This window comes from Acanthopagrus latus, chromosome 20 (genome assembly GCF_904848185.1).
Source record: "Acanthopagrus latus isolate v.2019 chromosome 20, fAcaLat1.1, whole genome shotgun sequence".
Taxonomy (NCBI): domain Eukaryota; kingdom Metazoa; phylum Chordata; class Actinopteri; order Spariformes; family Sparidae; genus Acanthopagrus; species Acanthopagrus latus.
The window spans coordinates 17,873,006-17,894,849 of NC_051058.1; the positions used below are offsets into that span (position 1 = coordinate 17,873,006).

A 21,844-nucleotide genomic window follows, 5' to 3' on the forward strand; every position below is an offset into this window, starting at 1 on the left:
CAACACATGATTTAAATTCCTGTTGTGTTTAATGAATAAATAATAATCGAGTCACAAAAATAAACTGTTCATGTTGGTGATGATGAGTTCAGGAGTCTCACATCCTGAGGAAAGAAGCTGCTCCACAGTCTGGTGGTAACAGCAGCAGATACTTCTGTATCTCCTGTCAGACGGCAGCAGGGTGAACAGACTGTGGCAGGTGTTGTCTTTTAATATCCTTTGGGTTCTGCAACACAGAACTGGCACCTCATATGGTTTTCTTGATTTTTGCTAACACTGAGCAAATTGTTCTCAGATTGTTGCACCATGTTGCAAGATTTTAGATTTCCACCCCCGTATGAACTCTTGTCGTTGTTAGTAATGCGGCTGATGATGGTGGTGTTGTACCTCACAGTAGCGCTGTCTTGATGTTTGGGAGGGCCATCTTGGGTGCACAGTGCGGAAAGAAAGAGTCCGAGGACACAACCCTGCGGGACTCTGGTGTTCAGTATTAGAGTGAAGGAGGTGTGACTGGTATCTGTTAGCGAGGAGGTCTAACAAATTATCCATTTCTACATCTGGTACTGTAAAGAGTTTATACAAGTCGTTCAGGCAGATAAAACACTGGGTGATGGACAGAAGCAAACGTGAAAAATGCAAAATCAAAGTTGGTACATTAGCTAGCCATGTTTGTAAAAGGGCTTATGTTATGTTTAAACAAAAAGGGACCCAAACGTAAGACACAAGGATGCATGAGGATGAAGAACAAAAATCCAGAAATCCAATGTTTAAGTAGAAAATGCAGAAACAGAAGGATGAGGATAATCTGAGACTTAAAGAGGTACAAACCAAAGACAAACTGGGACCTCAGGCAGGAACTCAAGGAACATGACGAACACAGGGGACACGGAACTGGGAAACACTCATAAGACGCAGGATAAACTAGTAGGGCAATCAAAAAAGGCTGGAAGAAACATAAAGACACAAAGAGTAATGTAAAACATGACACACGAGGCGTGATCTACAAAAACAAACAGGAAGTAGAAGAAACAAAAAGAGTTCGAGCTGGAGCGGAAACAAAAGCTCTGGGATTGATTAGTGTGTTTTTGGATGAAGAAAGAAGTCAGCATAAAAACTTCAGTTGTTGTTGTGGGCATTGTGTGACCTATAACTGCAGCTATTTATATTCTGCATCTGCCATGAAGGACTAGTGCTGCTATTTACGTGAACACTGTGTGACTGAGTGCGATATCACTGACCTTCGTGGTTTGCCTTTGAGATCGATTTTGCTCTTTTGATGCACAATATACTTCATGATCCTCTGACTGTCCCGCTCTGGTCCCACACTTTTACTTGCACTACATTTCCTATCAGCTGCACTCACTCCTTCTCTCCCTTCCTCTTTCACTCATTAATTTCCATTTCCACTCCATCCTGTCTCTCTGTAGAGCTGACCTCTTTCTGTTGACCTCATCGACTCCTGACAAACAGGAACGTCTTCAAATCGAGGCATTTTGATGAGCTTTATGAGTTTCAAAGTCTTAAAATACAGTGTATGTATGCGGATCTAGTGCCAGACACCCAACATCACAGGTGGCAGGAGGTACTGAAAAACAGAGAGGGAGTAGGCGGTGCGACGTAAGCAGCCGCAGTGAACTTTTATGTGATTTGCATATAAAATAAAGAAAATGGGAGAGAGAGTCTGGTTCCACAGCATCAGGCTTCATCGGGGCAGAGCTGCTGATGATTTCAGTTCAAATGGACTTTTCTATATATAGATGATATATGCAGTTTATCCTATTGAGCTGCGCTGCCTGCTGCTGCATATCGCTTACACCATGCATGTAAAGCACAAAACTCTACAGCCAGCATATCAAAAGGGAGAACACGGTTATGATCAACAAAGTTTATCTCTAAATTAATTCTAACAGTCAAATAATTGTAATTATAGTACAGTAATTATCTCTGATTTGTAGTAAACGCTCTGATTGTTCCTAAGTGAACAGTTCACCAAAAACAAAAGTTCAGTCTTTACCTTCTCACTCTCATGATGATGGAAACTCAGGTGAAGTTTCATAGTTCACAAAACATTTATGGAGCTTTACAGCAACTGAAGATGAAAGTAAGCACTTATTTCAAGATGTAAAAAATAGGAGGCTGAAACAAACTCAGTGGGTCCATAAAGCTAATCTGACTTAATCCAAGTTTCAAGACGCGCTGAGAAGCAAAACTGACTTGAATAGAAGTTATTTACAGTCACATCATGTGTAACAAAAAAAGATATACTGACTGAGGTATACTATCTTACTATTAAGGTACAACCGATTAGCATGCTAACCTCAGTACATATCTCTGCATCACAACACGTCTTTGGCACTAAACAAAATGTATTTGTTAATTTTTGAAGATTTTAACCTAAAAATCTTAAATAATGTACCTTTAACACACTGTGCCACAAACGGTCAGTTTTTATGTTATCTGTGTTACTGTTTTTAGAAAAAATGTTATTATTTTTTTTCTTCCATCATGCGGCTTACAGGCTGGGAGGGACCGCATGTCATTTTTAATGTATCAGAGTACACAAAGAAAAGACATTAAATTGAATCGTGACTGAATTTTCAATTTTGGGTGAACCGTTCCTTTAAATGGAGCACTTATATACTGTTGACATGAAATCCGCCTGCAGTCAAAGCTTCCTGTTGTTTGATTCACATGTTGGGTGATTAATGTCTTTTGGCAGGATGTATAAATTTGACCTGCTGAAGGTGAGGAAATCATCATTCTTCTCATCTTGGGATGTGTAATCTCTCTCAATATGAGTGGTGTCTGCCAGGAAGACAAACCCTCTGCTGACACACATGTGGCTGAGAATGAAAGTCAGACAAAAAGCATGAAACATGTTACAGAACTTTCAGATGATAGTTTATATTGTTTTCATCTTCAGCCTTCTGACGGGAATAATACAAATTTACCACCACGCTCAAATATTTCATCTTCTTTCTTTGTTTTTTTTTAACTCCACTTCACCTCTCAGCACAGATGTCCTCGACTCTTCTCTTAAATTCATCAGGTCGTCATGACAACCCAAAAGTAAAAGATCGAGAAAGGTTGGCGACCGTCTTTCCTCGTCCTCGTAGTTTCTTCCTTCTACTCATTAAAACGCTCACAGGGATTGTTTACTTCTTGTTTGTTTGTTTATGACATTTTTCTCGTTTACAAAGATATTTAAATGTGTTACGCACCGTGATGCTCCAATGGTAACTTTAAAGGTCCAGTGTGCAGGATCTAGGGGCATCTATTTGCATAATTATGGTTTCAGTGATGTTCTGAAACTGAATCATAAGAAAGGGAGCCGGTCTTTTTTCACACGATCACAGGATGCACTGCCATGTTTTTAGCAGCTATGGTAGTTTTGTGCTGTAGGCTAGGCTGGGGAGGGTGAGGTGAGGGGTATTCAGTTGGTCGAAATCTGCTGGATGCCCGTTAATCCTACAAACCCGACCTCTAAAGGTGAAATATGTAAGAAAATGTTTAATCTATACTCAAAACACACAGACGGGCAGCACATCACTAGATTATCCGCTATCTGCAGCTGCCATTAGCTAGTTAGCTCAATTAGCCATGCATTTAGAGGTCCACACTGGGAGCTTGGTGCACCAGCACAGTGTTGGTGTTTATACCACTAGCACAGGAGCTGGAAATGGCAGAAAACCAAATATATTCATGACCTGATGAAAGCAGTAACTAAATGTCAATGTCAGTGTTAGCTGCTGAAAAGGATTAGATAACAGAGGCCGTCAGGGAGTCTGTCGGGAGGAATTCAGAGTTAAAGATGAGGTCAAAAATCCACTAAAGGATGCTCTGTAAGAGTGATGAACATGGCCTGAATTGTGTGACATTTTGGCCTTATTTCAGCAGCTCTGAGCTGCTGCCCACACTTCATATTTCTCAGCGATTCAAATAAATGAAATGGCAATTCAGACAGATATTATTTCCCCAGGCCATTGAGAAAGTGTGTGGGTGTTGCAGCTCCCTTTCTCCTCGGTTAAGCTATTCCTCTTTGTAGCAGAGGAGAAGGACAGAGTTTTAAGTTTAGCTGTGTTCAAGTTCATGTTCTTCAGACGGCACTGGGTTCAGTTTTATGATGTAGAATCTGAGCAGACATCATTCAAAACATGCGTCTACTCTGGATCCATGCGGGATTATGACTGATAACTGCGTATATTTCAGATAATCTCATTTAAATGTCTGAGCTCTGCAGGCTGAAATTGACAAACACTTGAAAATTTGGGTTTTAGGATGAAGAAAGTCGGACACTTATGGGGGAGAAAGACATATTTTGGGAATAATTGAGCGATCAGACTTTACAGAAACCCGATGTCAATATGTATGAGGAACAACCGGTCTGTTGTTGAACAAAATGATCTCATGTTTGTTTTCTCACATAAAAACTACAAACCCTTAATGTAGAAATGTTTCAGATTGGTGTCAGAATCACATGTTGATAAAAGTTATTTGGAAACTTCAAACATTTTTGGGGCGTTTCTTCCTCTGACAGCTGCCTCTGACTCGACTCCTTATTTAATCATGTGGGTGTTGAAACATGAAAATATGGATGATGCACCTGTTATTAATATCAGTATAATATTGTATTGAATTGTTATAATGCTGTAGTCGCTTTTCAGGCTTATGATCAATTACTAAGTGAGTATTTGTGTGCTTGATGTGGAGTGTTTTCTGTCCTTTTGTGCTTTTCTTCCTCTTGTTTCTTTATTCATTATATCCTCCTGTATGTGATACTTGTTTCTGGGCATGTATTTTGATATTAAGCTCTGAATGCACTTACAATGAGCTTTATAATTTATAATACCTTGCCTAAGTGTGTGTGAAAACATGGGATTAGTAGAGGTAACTTCAGTTTGGTGGAGGAGTTCAGTGGCTGCTGTGTCCTCTTGTGGCCACTGGATGGCATCACAACTACAAGTGTGACAGTAGAAATGTGGAAATGTGTGAATTATTTCACAACTGACACCTGACAGCACAGGTAATCCGATTTGATATTGATTTAAAGGTGTGGAATACTCAGATTAATGAAGTATGTTTCCATCCAAAAACACGCAACATGAGATATTCCCTTCAGCTCATTCTTTGATCCATCAGATAAACAACAGGGAGTAAAAAGAAACTGGAGGGTGTGGTGGTGAGAAGAATTCCTGTTGCCTCGGATCAACAACATGTATTAAAGTATTTAGTGTGTGTTTGATTCGTAATTCATTAATAATAATCAGGTGTTCCTGTCTGTTTCCTCTGTCTTGGGTAATCAGGATTGCAAAGCAAAGGTTGCAGCAGCACATCCCTCACGTACTCAAAGGTTACCCAACTGTTCTCCAAACATCCGATCACTTCACACCCGCCCTCAGAAACACTGACCCGGCCCGGTAAACGGCCCCCCACCTCTGACACCGGGATGATTATCACCACCATCCTTGTTTGACATCATTGAGGAGAGAATGAACAGAGATGACAAAACCGCTCGCTCTGGGCTCTGCCTGAGCATTACTCAAATATTTTCCTAGCTGAGTCGATTACCACATCTATTAAAGCGTATTTGTCTGCCCTTCTGTCTACACGGGCCTCTTCACTCCGTCCTCGTATCTGAAGCACACCAGAGACACTCTGGGAAATTAACGGGGAGCCAAATCAGGGCCCAGGCTGACTGCTTCACATACCGAGAGTACAAGAGTTTGGAGGTTAGAATTCAAATTCAGTGCGACGTGAAGAATTTGCATTATCTTTCTTTTTTTTCGGTGGGAATAAATTCTTATTCCCTGATGGCATTAAATATTCTGGTGGTTCTGGATGAACTGAAGGAAGACATCTTAATTAAAGAATGTAAATAGAGGACTAAAGCAGGGACCCGCGTCTGATTCTAGGGAAAAATGGATGGAGAAAAGATGATATTTTTGGGGGCTCGACTGGCTGGAAAAAGAATGGATCAAGGTGATAAGAGGGAGTAACGTCCCCCATTTTACATTTGTGTTTATTGTTTATTTGTTGTTTTGTTGTGGCTTTTGTTCAGTCTAATAGCAACTGAAGAACAATGAAAAAATGAAAAATGAAAATGAAAAAATAAGCATATCAATGACTACAAAGAAAATATGGATAGGTGACCATAAAGTTGTTGAATAATCAAACATTTTTAAAAGCTTGGCTCATTGTTATGAAATGTTATTTATCGTAGGCATCTTGCTCACTCCAATATTTGATCCATATCTCAACAACTGCTGATGGCATGACCTGAAGTTTGGCTCAGACTTTCCCCTCAAGAGAGATTATAATAAATGTAGCAGTATTTTAACTTTTATCATCATCATCATCATCATCAGTGCTCTGAACTTTGAGTCGAGGCAGTCAGGAGAAACAACTGCTAGCTGCATGATAAACTGAGCTAAGTGGCTAACAGCGGCTACGGTTAGCAGCAGTTAGCGGTTACTCTAAGATCTGCTGCCACCTACTTGTCAGGCAGGTGGCCAGTTCTGACAGATTGCTTCTTTGAAAGACAGATAAAGTTTGTTTAATGTGGAATTACATCAAATGTTCTGTTAGCAGACAAACAGACAGCAAACCAACCATAAGTTTGTTTCAAAATGTGTGAATGTATTTTAACTTCCTCTGTACTTTCGATAACACGTCTCCGGCTAAATGACTCACACAGGCGGGGCTCTTTCTTTCAAACGTGTTTTTTTTTTTTTATTTGATAATACTGAATATTTTGTCCTTCGCCCGGACTTACACAAAGCATCAAACACATGCACAGTCCTCTATTCACACAAGGTACCCATTTCTCTTTCCTCCACACCTCCCCAGAAAGGATTAATCTCTCTCACTCTCACGTTACTCCAGCGCAAGAGGACCTTCTCGAACTCGACACTACAGCTACAGACATCGTAGACAAAGACAGCGGAGAAAAACACACAAAAATCATGACAGGTATAATTATAACACTGAAAAAATACAAAGTAATGGAAAATGGAAAGAGTTTACTTTTAAATTATGCCTCTAATACTCCATCATATATATATTTTTTTTGTTAATGTAGCTTGAGGTGTATAAAACAGCACTGTAAACTTCGATTGAGTAACTTGCTTTCTATGACGGCGATAAAGCTTTCATTAATAACTGGAAGGAGCAGGAAAGACGAGCTAACATTAAGCGTGTAACGACCGTATTACTCATGAAATTAACCGTCTTGCGAGGATATATTGGCAAATCATGAAACTGCTGTTGGCATTTACAATCAACAGACAATACAAAGACACTGAAATAACATCCCACGAGCTCCTTTTGTTTCCCTTTCACACATAAAATCTGCAAAAAGATCCCTTATATCCCGAAACCTCTCACGCTTTTTGTTTTTTCCCCCCTTTCATTGCACGTACTATTCTATCTGTTTATGAGAAATAGCAAGAATAAGCTCGCGTTTGTGAATATGGACCACTGAAAGCACTCAAAATAGGTAAAAATCTGCACCTGAGGTGGATCTGTCGGTCTGGGCGTTATATTATCTGTCACATCAGAGTGTTCAGGCTCTTGTCTTTACTGGAACTCATCCTCAAAAAGTGCAAATCTAGTTCTAATGCAGTAAATAATAATCATCAAGTAACAACAAAAGTATATGCATAGGTACTGTACAGCTACATAGTGGGGCAAACGAGGTTGGGAGGGATGAAGACGAGATGAGGAGAAATTTGGGTTTTCCGATTTTTGTTTTCTGTGATTTTAACCTCAGAGCAGGTTTAAATTTAGAGCGTTCATCTGTTTTTTGTTTTTTTTTTGTTTTGTTTTTTACGCTGCATAGACTGGTCCAGTGAGGCCTGCGACGGTCACAGGCTTCAGTTAGAAAAAAATGACAAAATCACCACGAGAAAAAGATTTTCACCAGGAGGAGATCAGCCATGCAAAGATGACTCATGTTCTTTTTTTAAAGAAAGACAGTTAAAGCGTGTCGTGGGTGTCCGACGTCACCAGTGGCCAAACAGCTCTCAGCAGAGAAGACGAGAGATTAACTAATTAAGTGTTCGCAGAGTGAGTGAGCGAGAGAGTGAGAGAGAGAGAGAGAAAGAGAGAGGGAGACAATCATTTAAAAAAAGGCAACTTGGAATTTGGCTTTGGAATAAAATGGAGAATGAGGTAATAAAAGTAGAAACACGATGGGTAACGAATGATCGTCCGTTGTAGAGCCGGGGGGGGGTTTGATTGGTGGAGTCGGAGAGCAGAGCCGTTTAAAGAGCTTCGCGGGGCAGGAAGTGCTCTGTCTCACCGAGGAGTTTAAATCCTCCTGACGCCAGCCTCAGGAGGAAGTTACATCATCACTTGACCAGTCTATGTCTCATGATGCTATTTTATTTGCTTTTATAGACGCTGTGTCTGAGAACAACCTCTGAGCCTCTTTGTAATCAGCTGACGCTGAGGTTGAAATGTTGCCTTTTCTGACTGAAACGAACACAAAGAGAGGCCGAAGGTTGTTTTCAGACCAGCAGGTTATTTTAAGTCACATTAGTTTAACTTTTTTATCAAAAAAATCTCTTTGCCTGATCTTAAGAATTTCAATGGAATCATTTACATTTATTTTCGCAGTGCGCAGCCAGGTGTGATTAAGGCTCCTCGCCGTCCAGGAACTCCTTCTTGGGCGATGAGACGCCACGGTACCAGGAGCAGGAGTTGTCCGCCCTCTTGATACAGGCGTAGTGGTTGGCCTGGCGTCCGTAAACCTGCTTCTCGATCATCAGGTCCGTCCACAGACACTCCTCAGGAGCTGAGATCTCGCAGGGCAGAGAGGGGCAGCGCACGATCTGGTGTTAAAGGGAAAGAAAAAATAAGAAAAATAATTTAAAAGATGTGCATTATGGGGCATTGTGGGTCCAAATAAACATGGCTGACAAGGAAAGACATACAGCCCCAAAATAACGCTCATCGTCCTTCATTTTTGTGTGATGTTTGCTGTGATAATCATGCTGTGATCAGATTTCATCACCACATTTCTGAACAGCTAACATGTTCTGGCCTGTTCATCAACAGACAGCAGCTAAAAACTAAATGAAGATTTAAATTTTCATGACTTTATTTTGTTGCAGTCTCATGATGTCAGCTGACAAACCAGAGCGAGATACAAATAAATCATTATAAGACATCTGTATGTAGTTTTACTTGAAACATTTTTATATGAGTATTGGTACAAATACTAAAATAACATACCTTGTGTAACTTCACAAAGACTTCAAAAAGATATAATCATCGATTTTTATATTATTCATAGCTGACTTTGTTTTCCTTCAATAGCCTTTCTATGAACCGTTTACATTCGGTTATAGCATCTTTTTTTTATGAAGGGTGGTAATGGAACAAGAGGACGCAGCTGCAAGGAGTTGTCCAGTGAAGCTCTCCTCCGTCCAGGTAATCAAGTCCTATTGTTGTGTGGAAAACTACTTGTGGTGTCACGTCCAGCATGAAATCAGATGGCGGCTGCTGACGGCACGATGGGAAAGGCAGATTGTGATTTATTTATAGAAAATAACACAAGTTTGTCTGGCTGCACTGTGAACAGACACACCAGGTGCTCTGCTGTTTTATTCTCATCAAAGTAGCTGCTCAAGGTCCTCGCTGTAGTATTAAACTACACACGGTGAGGCCAGCAGTAACCACAGGTGCTGCTGGATGACGGGAATCTGTCTGCATGAAATACAGAATAAAACAATCTTATGATTTAAAGTTAAACGAGAAGCCACTCTAAAAAAGGTGCATCATGTAAGAAGTGGCATCCTGCTGAATTCATACAAATAACAAACAGAGGGCAGCATATCACCAGATTAATCGTTAACTGCTGCCAACTGTAACTATTGTTAGCTAGTTAGCCCAGTTAGCCGTGCAGCTAGTAATCCAGACTGGTAGCTTGAGTTTGTTTAGTCAATACTAAAAACTAATTTGAGCAGCAAATCTTCTGCTCTGTATCCGTTTCCTAACTCACTGCTCTGATGCGTGTTGTTGCAGCTGTTGTTGTGGCTCATGTCTCCTCGGAGTTGTTTGTCAGTTATGTCTGGTTTTGTCCTCCAGGAGAGGAAACTATGGGAGATAAATCACACACACAGTCCTCCGCGGTCTTACCTTGCATTCACAGCCCATCTGGTAGCGCTGGCTCAGGCCTTTCTTCTGGGTGTTGCTCAAGGTGTCCCAGGGCATGATGTAATCACACAGGGTCACATGCATGCGCCCGCCGGCCTCGGCCTTGCCTGCAGAGGAATGGAACAGAGATAAAGGCTTCACAATGACGTACAGGTGGCGGACGACTCAGACATAACAAGATCACACACACGCAGGCAAACATCCAGCTCTCGATGCATCCATATGGATGCGTCAGGTCGCAGAATCACAGGTAACTCTGATAAAAATCTGTTACTTTTCAGACAGGAAATGTTCGCAGGCAACGCCACAGATAACCCGTCCACGTGAGCGGCGAGGATTGTTTGATGCTCAAGCGGCACCAGTCAAAACAATATTTCTGCTTCGTCCGCGTGCTCTTTGCTTCATTACTATCTGTCTGCAGAGCAACTCTCAACAAGTCTTCGCAGCGTGTCCTGGCAGACGGGACTGACTCACATTTCACTGTAACTCTTAACCCCTAACAGAAGAAAGGATGAATCGCTTTAAAAAAGACGCCACGGTCGGCAGAAAGTTGACTCACTTTCCCACTGCTGGAGTCCTACATCTTGAAAAAGAAAAAAAAGAAAAAAGTCAGACAGGAAACGCTGGCTTCAGCAGTTCCTCCTCTTACAACTCTATGTAATTAGACCCGAGTGTTTGCGGGTGCATCTCTGTCTGCGATGGGGAAACCAGAGCATGTATGACATCATTATTCTCTCTGTACTATGTCTTATTTCTGCTGCGGCTCTCAATAACAACAGCAGCCAGGCTTATCATACAAACATTCAAAGGAATAGTTCAAAATGTGGATCTGAACAAACCAAAAGTGTAATAACAAATATCCAAGTTTTACAGACGGGGTTGAGTGTTGGATAATTTCTTATCCATGATGTTCTTGTTCACAGAGGCACAGCAGTTACAAAGGACCATTATCATTTATTAGAAATCATTTGGAAATTTGTATTAGTCCTGTATTAACTCTTCTTTTAGCTCCGATTTTGGTCTCCACCACCTCCTAAAGTCTGTCTCTTTACCAGCTAGATACTTCACAGTGTTCATCAGCTAGTTGCCAACTGTGTCTGTCTGCTGTCTGATGCTGAGCAGGAGGTATTATGTGGGTTTTTTTTTTTTAGCTCAGGGCAACACAATAAGAGCGGTGAGACTGAACCAAAACAGAAAAAAAGTTGTGGCTTGGAAAAACTAAAACAATGAGCAACAATTTGTTAAAAAGCTCTGGAGACCTGAGGTGGATTATAAAAGTTCAGTGATATTTTACTGAGGATTCATCATAATTAGTGACCTCATTCACATTACAAGTAGTTACATGATCCATTGTTGGTATGAAAATACTGATTATATCTGCTTTAACGTTACTGGTCTAGAAATATGAAGACAGACTATGTAGATAGATAATTATGCAGCCTTGGTGTAAGTAAATTTAAACAGAAGGTCATAGACAGTCACTAGAGACGAATACATCTAATCAGCTACAGAATGTTCCCTTCAGGATGTTATCTCATAGAATAAATATTTCATTTTTGTTTCACGGTCATCACCTCGAGCCCAGAGAACAAGATATACAATAAGGTACATTTACATCTCTCAGGAGCTCCAGCTGTACCGCTGCAGACAAGGTCACTCCCCGTCTCCACAGGGTTTAGCAAGCAGCGTGTCATTACCCATAATAACATAAACAGTCACTCCTCCGACACACAAAATGTCCCGTTAGTCTTGATCCGATCTCAGGGTTGTCTGCCAGGCTGTTTACACCTGGAGGTCGATATCTGATTATCTGTCTGTCAACGCGTTCCTGTGGTTTTCCTATCAGTCCGTCCGTCTGTCTGTCTTCCCATTCTTTCACTTTTTGTTTTGTTGATTCTTAGTTTTCTCACAACAAAATTTAAATCAGAAGATGTCTTACTCGTGCAAACCTGTAACCGTTTGTATACTGAAGGAGTGACTTTAGTTAATCACAAAGCAAAAACACACATTTTAAATACTGTAATTATTCCGGGAACTTGGTGCACTGCCTTCATTCCAGACAAAAATCTGGTTATACACACCTGAGATCAGGTACTCCTTCTTGCCATTAGCGTCCAGGGTAACTCCACAGACAGCGGACACAGGAGCAGTGAAGACAGCCTCGATGTCCTGGTTAGGTCCCTTGAACATCTGGAACCAAACCACAGCCAGGGGGTCGAAAGGTCAGAATAAAGGAGACACAGTCTGAGCTTTAAAATCTAAAATACAAGGAGGACCAACCTTGATCTGTTTGACCTCATACTGGATCCTCTTGATGGGGTTCCCGTAAATATCATTCCCAGAATCCACCTCTTTCTCTCCCACCACCTTTGCTCGAATCACTGTTTGGGAAACAAAGAGAACAAGATCAAGATCAAGCTGTGTCAGATGACAAGATGCTACATGATCCTGCAGTCACAAGACAGAAAGTAGATGCAAGGAAAACAAAACAATTTCCAATAAAAAAGGATGCAACCAGATATGTGTTCTCTGGAACATAAAAAATCTTGTTTATGTCTGTTAGAACTCTTGACAGATGGTTCCAGTTTCCAGTATAACACTGCTGCTATCACGTGGTATCTGTGTTTTGTCAGCATCAACAGTCTTGGTAGTTGGAGTATTGTGTGGAAAAAAACAAAACAAAACAAAAAACTTAAGTTACAGAATGTGCCCAGCATACTCTACTTCCCTAACATAAGTTGGCAAGCTTTAGCAACGTTAACATTAGCTGGCTAACATTAGAGACATAAGGTCTTGCGACAAACTGGCAACCACTTGAAAAGGAACATTGTTCGAACAACAACAACGTTGTTATGCAATGCCTTGCAAAACACTGACATTGCTTGACATTGACATTTCAGTGTGTCGCAGTGATTTGCTCTACCTATTTGAGCGAACGGATAAAATGAAAGTCACAAATTGATAATATCATGATATAAATAACAAAATGGCAGCCAGCAGTCCTTTTCAGTCGAACATTCTGTTGCTAGGAGAAACGGTAACTGGCAGAGCTCCACATGTTACAGACGCCATTTTGTCAGATCTGTGACTAAGCATATATTGACACACATCGTTCATCTTCTCCCAAATGCCCGTCTTAAAATGTTATCTGTATTTACTGTCTTTTGTTAAAAAAGGTCTTTTGTGACGGTAAATCTGTGAGAATTTCATATTTCTATGATCAGTTTACTGATAATGAAGGTAGCCCCTTCGCTAGCTGTACAGCGCCGTTCTGCTAATACAACATTTGAACTGTTTGTTGAACTGTTGTGTATTTTACTCTTTACTGTGACTCCTGTGGACTCTACTGTAAGTGGATGTTTATTTGATTTATCAACCAACTGTTTTGTACCTACTGAACTGGAGATAAACTATTAGGCTAATTTGACAGTTAGCTAATGTTGTTGTGTTGTACAATTTCTTTGTTACTGTATTAATGTCCACAATATAACTGTCTAGCTACCTTGATGGGATTTCACAGTTTTCCAATTCATTAGCCTACTGTGTTGTACTTCCTGAACTGGAGATACAAACCACGAGGCTAATTTGACAGCTAGCCTAATCTTGACTTGTCCAATATCTGTAACTGTACTACTTTCTACATTTGTAATCACTATTAAATGTGTTGTTGAATAACGTTGTCACAGATTCCAGTAAAAATCTCAAGATTATGCCGATGACTTCAACCTTTATCGGAACTGTGTTCAGTTTATAAACAGTAACCAGATATGAAGGGTGTATGTTGTGTAATGAACATTTTACAGATTGTATAGTATTGTTAGTTACATAAAAGCATCAGATAATTGTGAACATAGCTATCATTTCACAAGACACACTGTGTTATTTTGTAGCAATAGCTCCAAACCCGGGAACAGAACACTCTCCCAAAAAGATACTGACACCAGAGAGTATGATGACTCAAATGATTCATCGAAATAGTTTGCAGATAACTAAATGAATGGGTCATAACATCATGACATGATTCCACTGAAAGCTGTTAATTGTAGCGTCACCCAGGGGTCAGATTCTTGTTCACCACTGCTCCGTCTGACAAAAGGGCAGATGGACGACGGCCCAAACAGCTGCCTCAAGTCTCATGAGCACATACCACACGGAGGCACAGCACAGACAATAAAACGAGCTTGGGTAGCTCAGCTTCGGCTCCTGCAGTAGCCCAGTCAATGAAAACCAAACTAAAAAAAAAAAAAAAAAGGTTTCCATCAGGTTCAAAACTGTACGAGGGCCAGACACATAAACTTAGTTGGCCAGCAGAACAAACCTTGTGCCTCGAAACATGACCAGAAAACTGTCAGAGGCCAGAATTAAGGAATAGGAATACAACATGAAAGTTGATATACAGAGAAACAGCGGGCCAGAGGCATGTTTCTCACCGTGTGTGTGTGTGTGTGTGTGTGTGTGTGTGTGTGTGTGTGTGTGTGTGTGTGTGTTTTAATGGCCTGACTGACTACATCAAGCTTCAGCTATGCTCAGGGCATTTATTCAGAATGGAAAATATGAGCAATAGACAAGAAAAAAAAAACATAAAATAAGCAGGAACACAGAGGACACGTACACATAGATAAACACACACACACACTCTCTCTCTCTCACACACACACACACATGCACACACACACACAGTTGACTGCTGTTGCTCTTACACCCTTGGGTTCAGTTTATGGCTTGGAGCAGACACAAAAATGGGGGTTCATGGCTCCCAGAGTTAATAGCGTCTCTCGTTCTTCTGCTCCTTCCTTCACCACTTCCCCCTCGTTTCGCTCTGATCCTGAAGAAGCATGCTTTACTGCACATGTAACTATGACAGCAATTAGTGCCGCAACTAACAATTACTCTCATTATTCATTTAGTTGATGTCAAAAAAGGCGAATAAATAATAATAATAAATAAATAATCAAATACGCAACGAAAATCACAGCAAATCACTTCCTTCCAGACTAGAAACAGGAAATTTTTGATAATGTTTGATAAAATACTTAATAAATAACCGAATATGAAAAATTGCTGATTCATTTTCCAACCAGGTTAGCACGGTGTCATCCGGTCAGGACGGGAGCTCAGTAGCATCGTTCACACCCGCTGCTCATAATATTAAATGTTGATAAAATTTCATGTGTATGCATTAACGAATGTGCACATCCCTTGATAATGGAGAGAGCTACGAGTGACACGCAGTCTGCCAATCAATAAACAGGTGTGTAGTTTGGATGCACCATCGTTCCATCGCCATGTGACCGAGCACAGGTGACAGTTTTTCCTTTGTTTTCTAAGACGGACAAATATCAGAACACTCCTGTGTGTAACCTCTAATACAACAAACTTATTTTCCACCCACTGGAGTTCACAACACGTCGTCAGTCATGATTATCTACATCTGCTGCTACATCTCAAGAGACAACCTGCAGGCGGTCATGATGGTACTCAGCTGCAACACTGTACGACACAACATCCATTACCTGTGTGCTTTGATAAATGGTTAACTTCAGATTAATGAGGTGAAGTTCCGACTTTTTTTTCCACCTGGTCTTTAAAAATCATCAAAAAAAAAACAAAACAGGTGCTTTATGCCAAATCATGAGACTTTCCTCAACCATGACCGAGAAAGTTGCAACACGAGGAAATGAGACGTTTCAACACATCCGTGGTTGGCAGAAACCTTCTTCCCAACATTCAGTCTGGCACTTGTCAAACTGACATGCAAAGGACAGATTCATTTAAATTGGGACAAACTATCTGAAGGTTTGATTAACTATGAAAAAAAGAGAGGAAGGAAATGAAAGATTTTATGAAAGTATTTCTGAGTCTGATGTGAATGAATCCAGTGTTTTTGTTTTTTTTTTCTTATTTCCTTGGAGCTGAAACAAGAATGAACTGGCTATCAGCGCTGATACACGGCTTCATGAAGTCATTCATCATCGCTTCAGAGAAATCCAGCCCAGATCCTCACAAACAAACCTTTCGCATTTTGGCTCCACACTGGTGCTTATGCAAATATGGAGCAGCAGCCAGGGTACACACATAAACACACTCCAACACACACACACACACACACACACACACACACACACACACACACACACACACACACACACACAGCAGCAGTATACCTGGCTGGCACTCTCTCCTGCATTCCTCTCAGTTTTTCCGCTCTCATTTCCTGACCTCGTTCGGAGCCACAAACTAATGAGCAAAGAATCAGCAGCGGGACACGACACTGAGGGGGAGATTGCGCTGCTTTTTCACGATGCGGTGTTATTGTGGGAGCTTATCTGTCTTCACCTGGTGTTGCAGGCGTGTTTACTCCTCAGCTTCCCCTCCTGCAATAAAGCCGGAGCGGAGGATCCTGTGCAGTCTAAACAGCGTGTTGCGGAGGCTGCAGACTACACAGCGTGATGCTACAAGAGCACGACTAACCAGGGGGACCTGCGGGGGGCCCCGAGCTCCACCGCAGGTTGATCCTGAAGTCGTCTGATCAGCAGCGGCCAGGAGCAGCCCCCCCCCCCCCTTCAGAAACCACCAGCTGACCCACATTCAAGACTGCTCCCCTACCCTCCCAAACCGGGACGACGTCTAATGACTTATACATGCGTATCAGTTGCACTACGCAATGTTTTCCATGCAAACCCCATATGAACACACACACACACACACACACACACACACACACACCACATCCTCAGTGCCCCCTGTTCAATCCACCGCATGACTATCCAGTTCTTTTTTCATATTCCAGTGACCACCAAATCATCCCCAACTTTCCTGCTGTGGTTCCTTCAGCTCCAGGCGCATGTGGGCCGTCTGTTTAACCTGTCATCTGACCAGAGATGAGCCGTTTTATAGACTTTATCAACCAATATTGGCCTGTTTTCTTAATTCAAGTATAGTGTTATTTGTGTTTACATGATATCATAATTAGGGCTGCAACAAATGACCTCAGACAAGCTCTTCAGATTTCTTGTTTTTCACAGAAAACAAACGTAAAAGCAAATCCTCACGTTTAAAGAAGCTGGAATCAGAGATATAAACACAGCATTAACATATCATCACCTTTTAGGTTGACTAGACAGCAAACAGCTGCTTGTTTACGTCCAGCTGATACAACACAACATTATTAATGTCATCTTTCAGTCCACCTGACAGGTTTAAGTCCAACGTTCACTCTCTTTTAGCTCCGTTTTTGGTCCCTACCACCTCCTGAGGGCAGTATCTGGCTCTTTCGCTGCTAAACGCTCCTCTGTGTTCACCAGCTAACTGTGCCCGGCTGCTTTCTGGTGCAGAGAGCGTAGTGACCAGTGAAGTTTGGAGCTTACTCACTGGAAACAGCTGCTTTCTGCTGCAATGTTGATTTGAGTGTGTTGGAACTGGACCAAAATGTGGGCCACAGAATAACAAAACAATGAGCTGAAAACGCTTCAAGGCTGCAAAGAAAGGAGGGGAATTTCAGTCGGGTGAAAACTCTCTGTAGGTTCATCGCTTCGAGTGACTCCTTTCACATTAGACGTCATCATTTGAATCATACAGATGTGCAGCTTTATGTTCCAGTGAAGTCATTTGTTCAAAATGTGCATTTCTTTTCCCTATTAATCAATTCTTCATGAGCCATATATGAAGGGATTTGGTGAAAAATGTCTCTGTAAACACAAATTAAATATCGTCTGTAATTCCGGCTTGTGTAATGTTCAAAATGATCCATCCAACTCTTTCAAAGATCCTCTAAGACCGTCTGATCAGTATGAGGCGTTGTGTCATAGCATTAAAGGAACAGTTCACCAAAAAATGAACATTCGGTCATCATCTCGTCGCCCTTCATGCGGATGTAAAGTCAGATGAAGCTTCGGACTCCACAAAACATTTCAGGAGCTTCACAGCAAAACAGTGCTGCAGCATCGTGTTTAACAGCTGAAGTAAATGATAACTTGTTAAAAAAAAAATTAAACTAATAAAAACTCTGCGAACAGCTTGTCCAGCATGATCTAAGTCTATGGATGCCCCAAGATCCCCAATTTGATTTGGCAAGATGTTGTAGCTGCTGAGCTAAAAGCGCCCCTTGTCTGAAACGGGTGCACGATCTCGTCCGTGTGTTGACGGCGTGAACAATCAGTTTGGGATCTCAGGGCTTCCATAGACCTGGATTACAGACGAGCTGTATAAAGCTATGTTGTGGGGGGGTTTTTTTGTTAGTCTACTGTTGCATTTTAAAACAAGTCTCCATCTACTTCAGCTGTTCAGGAGAACGCTCTAACGCCGATTTGCTGTGAAGCTCCAGATGAGAGGATGACAAAACCTCACCTGACTTTCCTTCAGCATGCGGGTGACGGCTTGAGTTTTCCTTCTTTGGGTGAGCTTTTCCTTTAAACTTCAGCCTCATTTTTTATGACGCGTGGTAAGTACTTTTCATGATGAAAACACTTGTGTATTTCCATAAATGGAGACGTGTTGTTGCATGTCCACTCCCGCAGACAGCAGGGTGGCTCTGGTCTTCGCCCGCCCAGCCTCGGGCCAGTCTGACTGGGCAGGGCTGCCGGGGAAGTTCCCCTTTGTGGGCGACAGATTTATACGAAAGGAGGATGTTTGTCTCTACGCACGAACATGCGAGTGTGACTGTGTGTGAGTGTGTGTGATTGTGTGGTAGGTGGATGACACTGCTGGCTCTTTATGGCTTGTGGTCTGATCTGCTGGAGCATCATCAAGCATGAAAACAGAAGGTGACACACAAACACACACACACACCGACTAGAGCCGGTCCCTTCATGTGTGTGAACACACCAACGGTCTGGGATCCCATTCCACCCAAAAAAGAACAAAAAAAACAACAAAAAAAAAATCAAATGTCAGACCACATAACTGTTGACAATGTCACTCTGTTGTTGCCTACATGCACATTCTGGGCGACCAGACAACCGACTCCATTCTGACTCTCTGCACGTTGCAACCCGACAAAACCCCATTTCAGCCCTGCCTCTGCTCTCTCCACGCTCCAGCCTTCTTATCTGATCTGCCGAAAAAACCCACAACTTCATCCTCAAGTCCGCCCTGAAATCTTCGCCGGACAATGACTTCGACCACTTCTTGCCTTAAACTGCGCATCATCCACCCCCTTGACGGACCAAAGCTGGAATGACTCACACGCCCTTTTTAAAAAAATCTCACACAACATCATGAGCAGAGCAAACACACCTCCTCTGTGAGACATCCTGTTTAATTAAGTCCTGCAACCTCAGTGAATTATTGAGTCACAGCTGAATATAGAGCTGGTCATTTTGCAATACGCTCTTATCCACACACACACACACACACACACACACACACACACACACACACACACACACACACACACAGTCGTGCATGTTGAAGTGTGTGAGAACAGAGGAAGAAATGATGAAGTTGTGTGGGATACCATGCATATTTTAACTTTGACCGTGACTTTTATTGCCTTTTTTTCCCCCAGAAACACACCCTGGACTGACAGCCAGATGTCATCTGTAGCCTGAGTTTGTGTGTGTGTGTGTGTGTGTGTGTGTGTGTGTGTGTGTGTGTGTGTGTGTGTGTCCCTGCGTTACACCGGAGCAAAAGTTGGGAAAACCCCAGTAGCATTCCTGTAATTCCTCCCAGCACCACCCCTCACAGGAAGAAACAGGGCAGGAATGGAAATAAAAGAAAAAGACGGGAGAAAAGCTCGCCGTGTGACATATTCTGTGGTTGAGATTTGAACCCCCTCCTCCTCCTCCTGCTCAATTTCTCCTCACATTCTCCATCCCTTGTCCTCCTCTATGCTCTTTCCCTCTCTTGTGCCACGTTGCCCTGCAGAAGCGAGGCGACGCTGCTGAGGGTGAAGCCTGGTAAACACACCACCACCACCCTGCTCCAGACCTGAGACATTATGTACGGTGATGGGCTCAGACTGCTTCCTGGACACAAACGGTGCACCTCCACCCTGAGACACAACAGCACAGCCCTCTCATGTGGGACCATGATGAGATATTACAATGAAACCAGGAAGATAAAGTTCATTAGGGTCATTATCAACTCATCAGTGAGTCACACAGGTGCACTTTAACTCCTAACCTTGATATTGAGATGCGTGTGTGTTGTGGCTGCCTCCATGACACCTGAGCGTCAGATTATTTATATTCCTGTGCTGCCCAAACGTAGATTTGGTCATTTTGGAGGTCTACTTGTCACCATGACGTGACAAAATATGACAATGGGATCAGTGTGAGTCTGCAGTCTGAATGCAGTCCCCGCTGTCGGGCCATGGCCTTGAGCAGACACCCTCCAGCTCCGGGCTCTCCAGCGGTTTCCAGAAGCGTCTCTGAGCCCGCTCAGCAGCCCCGGTCTGAGGCGGGCAGAGCGGCTGTGAGCGGCCGCTGTGGCTCCGGTCAGACGTGCAGCAGCCTGCTGCAACATGGGCCAGGTAAACAACAACAACAACAACAACAACAACAACAACAACAACATCAACAACAGTCCCCGGTGCTGTACTCACCTACATCGGCGTTGCAGAACGCCTGTTGCGGGTGGACCGGGGCGCAGCTGCACGCCTCCGCGAGCTCCTCCGACCGCCACAGGACCAGCAGCGCGAGCGTGCAAAGGATGCCGTTAACGGCTAACGGCATTTTAGAAACACTGCGACGTTTTTTTCAGCCTCTTCGTTGCTGTCTGCTGCGCAGATGCGTTGCAGTGTAGCTCCAGCGGCGGCAGCAGCCTCCCGCTCCGCTCCGCTCGTTTCTACCGACAGGCGACGTCAACAACAGCGGGACGGTCCGCGCGCTCCGCTCCGGTGCAAAGGTGAGGCTCAGTGCGCTCGGTGGCTCCTGGCTCTCCTGGTGTCGGCAGCTGTCTGTCTTCCTGCCTGTCTTTATGTCTGTCGGGACTGTTTTCGTTTCCAGGATCAAGGCGGTTTTATAAAGCTGCCCGAGCGGCTCCTCCCCCCGGCGGTACCGGCCGAACCGGCAGGGGGCGCTGAGTCCTCCGGTTCGATCCACCGGAGCTGCTGCAGCACCGGAGAGGACCGAGAGCTCCCTGAGAGTCTGATACCTGCTGGAGAGCACTCGAGTACAAGTGAAGATGTCACGATACTATATTACTGCGGAAAAGTAAAAGACATCCAAACTACGGAAGCTCATGTGAGCCAGTTAGAGAAAAGAATGACACGGAAACTAATTTATTTACTTTTTCCCCCTCATATTTATGACATTTTTTTCTCATAATATGACGTTTTATCTCATAATTGTGATTATCTATCTCATAATTATGACTTTTCGTCTCACAATTATGACGTCTTATCTCATAATTTTGTTTAATTATCTCATAATTATGACTTTTTGTCTCCCAATTATGACGTTTTATCTCTAAATTGTGACTTTTATCTCATAATAATGACGTTTTTCCTCTCATCACAGTCTTTCACTGGTGGACATCAGCCTCCATACTTCCACAAATAATATTCAAGTAAAAGTCTTGAAAGTCGGTATTAAATGTAAAAAAATATCAATACTTAACAATATTTTAAATATATTTACATGTAGGTAGTACAGGTGGACGATTATTGGATCCAGTACTCGGCAATTTTGTTATTACCTGAATCAGTGTTTTCAAATCAGATTGATAATAACACATTTTAAAATGA

General features: G+C 42.4%; 1 protein-coding gene across 2 annotated transcripts; it reads right to left on the reverse strand.

Moving 5' to 3' along the window:
* Positions 1–6,701: 6,701 nt before the first annotated feature.
* Positions 6,702–21,133, reverse strand: timp2a (TIMP metallopeptidase inhibitor 2a). Of its 2 annotated transcripts, XM_037081542.1 has the most exons (6): positions 20,702–20,831; positions 12,439–12,539; positions 12,240–12,348; positions 10,141–10,265; positions 8,603–8,831; positions 6,702–6,915 (listed from the first exon to the last, which is right to left on the reverse strand). In XM_037081542.1, the coding sequence occupies exons 1-5, from the start codon at positions 20,829–20,831 to the stop codon at positions 8,634–8,636; spliced, it is 663 nt and encodes a 220-aa protein (XP_036937437.1). In that variant the 3' UTR covers positions 6,702–6,915; positions 8,603–8,633. The 2 variants fall into 2 exon arrangements, with proteins under 2 accessions (XP_036937437.1, XP_036937436.1); XM_037081541.1 differs by having other exon boundaries at positions 6,702–8,831; positions 20,702–21,133.
* Positions 21,134–21,844: the final 711 nt, after the last annotated feature.